This window comes from Podarcis cretensis, assembly GCF_951804945.1.
Source record: "Podarcis cretensis genome assembly, chromosome: 9".
In the NCBI taxonomy this organism is placed as follows: domain Eukaryota; kingdom Metazoa; phylum Chordata; class Lepidosauria; order Squamata; family Lacertidae; genus Podarcis; species Podarcis cretensis.
In genome coordinates this window covers 8,041,828-8,050,045 of record NC_137178.1, presented here as the reverse complement: position 1 = coordinate 8,050,045, position 8,218 = coordinate 8,041,828, and the positions used below count along the sequence as shown (strand labels likewise).

Here is an 8,218-nt window from a genome sequence, read left to right as displayed (position 1 = left end):
GCGATAATTTAAAGCACACACTGAAATGGAATATTAGGCATGTCAGCTGCCAAGGACACGGACTTTGTCATAAGCAGTGAAAGATGTTCTTGGGGCACTGTCAGGCCTGGCTGAGCATCAATAGCATTTTGATCCTTACTTTTTTGTTATTTGCATTGTAGGTGCAATATAGACCGAGATATTTTAGAGCAATCTACATTTAAGAACGGAATAGGGTCAAAGGCCCATCTAGTTCAGCATCCTATTCTCACAGTGGTTAAGTGGTTATCTATGGGCTGCCCATAGGGAAGACCTGAGTGCAATTGGTTCTCAGAGGCACACTGCCTCCATCAAAAACATACTGATATGCAATGATGCATTGATACCACACATGTTCACCAACAAGCTCAGAACGCCTTATGTAGGGTTCCTACATCATCTCCCATCTAGGCAGTCAGACTCAGATTCAGCTGTAGAACTGTGTTGTGTTTCTTCAACCTACATAGTAAGCCAGAGTGGCGTAGTGGTTAAGAGCAGTAGACTCGTAATTTGGTGAACCGGGTTCACTTCCCCGCTCCTCCACATGCAGCTGCTGGGTGATCTTGGGCTAGTCACACTTCTTTGAAGTCTCTCAGCCCCACTCACCTTACAGAGTGTTTGTTGTGGGGGAGGAAGGGAAAGGAGGTTATTAGCCACTTTGAGACTCCTTTGGGTAGTGATAAAGTGGGATATCGAATCCAAACTCTTCCTCTTCTTCTAAGGAACCCCAGATTCCACCATCCCTTAACATAGGGATCTTAGCAGTTGATTCCTTAGCCTTGAAAAGTATAAATGCCAACTTCTGTGACTCCTAGTTCTGCATGGGCATTGCACAAGCACATTTGCACAGAACTGAGATCTTGTTCACTGTATTGGCACAGATTTTAACACTCAGATGGGAGAGCCAAGTGTTAGGCAAGAGCGTGAGGAGGAGGAGAGGGAGCAATTTCCTTCTTGTCTTCCAAGACTCCAAATGACATGCCAATATAAAATAATTTGACAGCCCAGCTGCCAAATTTAAGTGCAATATCAGAGAACAGGGTTGGGATGAGAGGATATTTTAAAATTAAACAAGAGAAAAGTTGAACATTATGAGCCGTACTTCAAATTCCAAGGTTAAATAAGTTTATTGAGAGTTAGCGGTTACGACGGTATATCAGATACCTTGTAATCCAAAGCTACACCTACACATTTGCCTCTAAATTCTCACATGTGTCAGTTTCCATGTCTCTACACATTCCATCACCGGTTCTTCTATTTCTAATAATAATAATATTAATAATAATAATAATATAATTATAATAATACAAAAGGCAATGTCAACCACCAAGTTGTGCTTCATACTCCACCAGAAAAGAAGAATCCAGTTGGCAAAAAGAAAACAATTAAAAAAGAGAAAAACTTTGTTCAAGTCATCATCGTTGAAACAGAATCATCATTAACACTACTAGAAACAAAAAAGGAAAGAAAATGCGAGTTAAAGGAATTGTTATTTTTTTTTAATCATCTTGGTTAAAAATCCACATATCATAATGAAGATGACTCAAAGTTAAAATTGTCTCATTACCCGGGCCACACATCCAAGCATATTGGCTAGTTACATGATTACACTGTAACAAAAGCAATACAGGTTTTATGGTCTACCATTTCCAGGAATCCCACCTATAAATATACCTGCCAACCTAATGTTTCTTGCATGCATTAAGGATTTGCTTTCCACCCTTCAGAGTTGACTGTCTCCCATTCCCCCACCACGGTTCTTACAATACAATTTTTTTGGGAGGGGAGCCGATTAACATTATCATTATTTTATGCTCTTGGGGGAAATACAAAGGTCAGCATGATGGACCTCCATTTAACATAAGAATTGCCATGTGTCTTTTGGAAAGGGAAACTGCGGACTGTTTAATGACTTTAATAGAGTCTTGGGCTGCATGCACATTGAAACTGCTTCATTATTCTTTTCTCCCCCATGCCAGATGAATACAAGTTGGCAGGTACGCATACAAAAAGAAACAAGGAAGGAAATAGAAAACCCCTCGAAGGCTGAAGCCTAGTGAATTAGAAGGAATCCATTGCTTTAAATTCACTTAGAGCCTGTACCGGAGAAATGTGTTTCTTCTGAGAACCTCTCCTCACTCTCGTCTGATATTCCTCCGGCTTTTCTCTTTTGACTAGAGGTTTCTTTTCTGGCGCCTTCATCTTCCAAGACACGACAGGCGAGTTGACGGCAGCCGTGCCGTAGACCTTCTGATATTTGGTCGAAGCTACGTAGGAAGCTTTCACAGTAAGGACCACGGCATTCATCAGGTTTTTAGCTGCTTGGATGAGGGAGGTGGCACTGTCGAGCTAGGGAAAAGGAAAGGAAGCAACAGGAGGGTTATTGCCAGCCTGGGTTGGAGGAACGTAATGCTCACCAAGCGGAGATGGTTGTCTTGCTGAAGAGGGTATTGTGCATAAACTACCTCTGTATAAAAGACATACAGACTGATATATGCCATTCTGCCATACACATGGAGCTGCCTTCGCACAGCGTGAATAATGGATGTTTCCCAACGTTTTTATGCATCATTGGCAATGGATTGATGATTTCATTATACATTAGTGATTTTCAATGCAGAGCAAGGGAGTAGACGTTCTCCCAGGTTAATTGGATCAGTAAAGAAGAGTATTGCATGTGCCCACCAAAAACCTGATCTTGCTTGCTCTAAAGCAAAAAGTAAACCACGCGCCGATGCAATGCCCAGACTGCTATTAACCTGGAATATTAAGATGCTGTTCCTGACTCACAACATTTATGGCTAAAATGTGTAATATTAGAACAGTCAGACACAATTCTGGCAAATGCACGTAACAACATTTCTCAGAAGATGGCCCACTAGTGAGATGTGTCTGTCTCCCTCATTATGGACTTTCAGGAGAAATTTAAAAACACTCCTGTCTACTCAAATGTTTGATGGTTGAAACGTATTGTTCCCAGCAACCCTGAAATCACTGGTTGAAAGGATGTGGTTGTGATTTGCCCCATTATTTGTAGTCATCGTTCTGAGAGGTTTTAATTTTGACCAGCTACTTTCCCCAGGAAAACCCACAGCTCAGTTGGTTCGACCCCCATAAGGAACAGCTGCATATTGCTGGACTAGGTGATCTTCAGGCTCCCTTCCAACACTGTGATTTTATGATTCTACTGCTGAATCGGAACAAATGTCAATCTACAGAAAACCTAATTGACATTTGTTTGGATTCAGCAGTAAGCAGCATAGGCGTCAACTCCTGGGTGACGAGGTTCTTTTGCCCCCCCCCCCAAAAAAAAAATGTTTGAAGGGGCTACAAGTTGATGTAAATTTTATTTTACTAAATTTATTAGTCACTCTTTTTGGGAGGTGGGGGCAATTCAAAGCAATTTACAAAATGACTTATTGACATCCCCCTGCACATATTTGCATTAAACCCAGAAAATATCCCACCCAGTTGAGATTATGAGGATTACATTTATATACCACTGAATTGCCAAGAAAGGTTCTAAGTTGTGAAAACCAGTTGTGAAAAAATATAATCACACATAATTAAAATATGCAGTATGCAATTTATCAAAAAAATAAACACCCACATTAAAAATATGCAGTAAAGCACTTGCAGCAGTTAAAACAGCAATTGAAACAGGAGGTTCAAGTCACAACATAACTGTGCACACTTATGCAGGATGCAAACTTAGCAAATATACACATGGAAGGTCTTGAGGTACCTCTGACCAAACTAGAGGTGGCAATACCAGTTAGCTCTGCTTCCCCATATTTTTAGATTCTTGACTTTGCCACATGATTGTCAGTTCTGTTCACAGACCAAATAATTTGCTGCTACCTCCTGCACATCACGAGGGTGAGCAGAGCTGCCAAAGGCCCCATGCACTGAATACAGTATCATTTTACTCTGAACGGTCATGGCCTCTTCCCCCAAAGACTCTTGGGCATTGTAGTTATGTTAAGGCTGCTGAGAGCAGTGGGGAGGTCCCTATTTCCCCCACAAAGCTACAATTCCTAGAGTTCCCTGGGACAACAAATTGTTTAACCACTCTGAAAACCTGTAGCTGTGTGAGGGGAACAGGGATCTCCAAACAGGTCTCAGCATTCTTAACAAACAGGGAAGCAAGAGGCATTCTCAGAGTTGAAGGACACATCTCAGGCAGCAGTGCTGTAGTGTGTGTGTGTGGGGGGGGTACAACAGGGGTGCTCGCTAGGGGTGCAAAATTTCAACACCCGGTGCTGCCTCAGTACAACTGCACATTTTTGTTGCTGGGCACTACTGAAAACGGCTTCTCCAAGAAGTGACCTCACCAGACAATGGAACAACTCTTCTTTTCTTATCTCTGCAGCTGCGATCTCCTGGGTGACACAGATGCCATTAGGCAGTTGAATGCGCATGTGCACTCTGTTCATTTCCCTCCCTCCCATCCTATCCCCTCCACGTCGCCCCAGGCACTGGCAACATACGATATGCCACTGCCAGGCAGTCAAAAAACTTCAGGGAGGGTGTAAAGTTGGGTTGGCTCAAGGAATGGCTCAGTGCCTGGGCATAGTCCTGAAGGCCGTTTACATAGGTCTGGAGGTTTTCATGTGGCCCCTGGACTTTGGGTTCCCACATTCCTGCTGTAAAGTCCTGCTGAAAAGGTATAATAAAAGTCCATATAGTTCCAGAGTTCCTCACAGCTATATAGATATACTGAGGGGGGCAGAGAAAGAGAGGAAAAACTAACCTACCTACAGTACCAACAATTATGAGGACTTTAAATTAATTGGTTAAAATGATTCATCGTCATGCATCCCTTAGATTGGTAATTAATTTTTAATCTCCAGATTCAAGAACATTTCCCCTCCTTCCCACACAAACAGACGCTTATTTTCCATCTTTCCCTTTCGGAAAGAAAAGCATGTTTTAAGATGGATAGTAACATTATAATGGCAACAACATGCCAACTCAACAGAGAGCCATGATATATCGCCCGGTATAATGGTCTTGTACCATTCCACAGCGTGATTTACGACACAACTTGCGTGTTTGTTGGCAAATAGCCGATCATACACTATTAAATTAGGATATTTGAAATTACCACTGAGATCTGCCATCAAACATTGCAGGCTGTTGAATGACTTGTTCGCAACAAGCGCTGGGTGTCAGAGCAGAGAGAGAGCGGACAGGCAACAAGACTTGTACCTTTAAACATTCTTCTGAGGCCTGGTACATTTGCTGAAGGCAACTGGCTTGCCTTGACAGCCAAGCAAGGAGTGGTCCCAAAATGATGGTGTATTAATTGAAAAAGAAAAAGAAAGAAACAGACATGATAGGAGGCCTTGAATGGGGCTTCAAGCGTCAAACTGGGAGCCCTCACCCCATCCCTGACTCTACCTAGCCCTCCTGCTAAAGAAATTTTGTATTGGGGAGGGGATAACAGGGGCCAAAGAGGGCTGATGCAGAAGAAACCCTGTAAGTGTGGGCCATGGAAGGCCTCGACTGAACAAAGGCAATATGCATATGCTAAGGATCTTCCATGAAGACATTTCGGCGTGAAATGGGAATCTGTATGAAGGTAAAAAAGGGTAAAGGACCCCTGGATGGTTAAGTCCAGTCAAACTTGACTATGGGGTGTGGCGCTCATCTCACTTCAGGCCGAGGGAGCCAACATTTGTCCGCAGATAGCTTTCTGGGTCATGTGGCCAGCATGACTAACATCCCATGTAGTATAGTAAGTGATGTGTTTGGGCAATGTGAGATAAGGACCCACATGGAATGCACAGGCTGTGATTCCGCTTCACACAGCCTTGCTGGGTCAGGCTAATGGCATATTTGATCTCGTGTCCTGTTTCCCACAATGCCCAACCATATGCTTCTGTGAAGACTACAAGCAGGACATTTCCTGATGTTGTTCCCCTATGGCTGATACAGGTGCATGGTGCCTCTGATTATGATGAGGATAATAATTATTATTTTTTTATATCCCACCCATCTGGCTGTGTTGCCCCAGCCACTCTGGGCAGCTTCCAACAAACTGAAACATCAAACACGGTGAAACATTAAACTTTTAAGACTTCCCTGAACAGGGCTGCCTTCAAATGTCTTCTAAAAGTCAGATAGTTGTTTATTTCCTTGACATCCGATGGGAGGGCATTCTACAAGGCAGGAGCCACTGCCAAGAAGGCCCTGTGCCTGGTTCCCTATAAACTCATTTCTTGCAGTGAGGGAACCACCAGAAGGCCCTCGGAGCTGGACCTCAGGGTCCGGGCTGGATGATGGGGCTTGAGACACTCCTTCAGGTATACAGGGCTGAGACGGTTTAGGACTTTAAAGGTCAGCACCAACATTTGAATTGTGCTTGGAAACATAATGGGAGCCAGTGCAGATCCTTTAGGGGTCCCGACAGGCACTCCCAGTCACCAGTCTGGCTGCCTCATTCTGGAATAGTTGTAGTTTTTGAGTCACCTTCAAAGATAGCCCCACATAGAGCGCATTGCAGTAGTCCAAGCGGGAGATAACCAGGGCATGCAAGACAGCGCATGGCAAGACAGTGCATGGGCAGCTAGGGTCTCAGCTGGTGTACCAAATGGAGTTGGGCAGCCATCATTACTATTCCCCGGACTTACATTTTCTATCCTGCCTTTCCTTCATCATGGAACCAAAGGCAAAGTACATGTGGTTCCCAAGCAGTAACCTTACATCCAGCTGCCAAACAGACCCAGAACTGCTTAGCTCCAGTAAGGGGTGGCCCCACAACTTGGGGCTAATAGCCGCTTCACTTATCCCCTGCACGAAATGTTGGAGAGCTGCTACCAGTCAGTGTGAACAGTACTGAGCTAGACTTGGGGAAAGGCTTCCAATATGATTTTTTAAAAAGTTTCTAAAATATTCGGATGAGGCTCGCAAAATTTCAGCAGGTTTTGTGAAACATTGCAACGCTGGTGTGAGGCCAACAAGCCTGAAACTTCTGAATTAGCCCCAGTAGCACACCCCTTTTTGTTGTGCACGTGTATTGCTCTTTAGACCTTTTAAGGGATTTGATTTTATGCACTGCACTGACTACTGGGAGTGTGAACGTGACTGGAGCTTGCAGCAGAGGAAGAGGCCCTGCATTTACATGAGCGAGCGTTGCAACTCCTGGGCAAGTGCGGGTAGGGGAAGCTGCAGACAGCAACAAGGAATAAAGAGTTTTGTTACATTGTTATGACAGCTATAATAGCAAAGAAACAATGGCTTGCATTTGAAAAGGAGATTATGTTATATGCAAACAGCTACCATCAGACCTGGGAAGGAACAGAGAGTCTTTGAAGTGGGAGATCTTAGGTTGTATTCAACACGGTGTGAAGGTGAACGTTTATCAGCACAAAGGTTTCTCCTTGCACAATGGAATGAGACCATATCTCCTCCATCCACACACCCTAAATCTATTTTGGGTTCCCCTCTGCAGCCCTCAGAAGCAGATTTGTGGATGGCACACAGGTTACCCAGGGGTAAGAGAGAGGGGAAAGGCTCTGGAGCTAGTACTAATCCTTGTGTTCATGGGGAAAGATAGCTGAACACCACTCCTACTCTCTCCTGATAATTCTAAAAAGTATTTTGGGGTCCTGTCTTTTCTAGATGCAGAAGCCATGGTGTGCTCCGTAGTGCCCTGCGTGGCACCCATTTTGTGATGGGCGCCCACGGAACCTTCTTGAAATTCCAAGCATCCCTACTATCCCAAAGATGTTCTATACCAGAGGAAGGGAAATCTGAAAGGAGTCATGAAATGGAATCAAAGGCATGGCTGTCCAGTCCGTTATACGCAATTCCTGAAGCGGACTATAGACACCGTCCGTAGGCACATAAGAGTTCCCTGCAACAATCAAACCTGCAGCCATGTCTAGGATTGAGAATCACAACTTACAGCAAATGAAATGCAGCATTTTGAACAACCTAAAGTGCCTTATATAAGACAGGCTGGTATTTATTCTTCCCATGCTGCAGTTCAGGTGCTCAGGCAGAGTTAACAATGGCTTACTTAAGCCCCCCTCCAGAATTCATTGTCAGAGGTGAAATTCAAACTGGGGGATTCATTTGCATCCATCCCTCTTTCTGACTGAATCCACCCATGCTGTAGAATGAATTGATCCTGAAATAGTTGACTGAACTATGCCACCACCTGGCAGGGAGTGTCTCATTTAAGTGCTCTACA

The 8,218-nt window shown here is 44.0% G+C and overlaps 1 protein-coding gene across 2 annotated transcripts in view; it reads right to left on the bottom strand.

Moving 5' to 3' along the window:
* Window positions 1-1,126: 1,126 nt before the first annotated feature.
* The window catches only part of CTNNA2 (catenin alpha 2), a 562,131-nt gene continuing 555,039 nt past the window's right edge, over window positions 1,127-8,218 (bottom strand). For both annotated transcript variants that reach the window (XM_079990774.1, XM_079990775.1), the window contains one exon: window positions 1,127-2,367. In XM_079990774.1, the coding sequence (XP_079846900.1) occupies window positions 2,080-2,367 (288 nt within the window). In that variant the 3' untranslated portion in view covers window positions 1,127-2,079. The remainder of the gene's footprint in view (window positions 2,368-8,218) is intronic.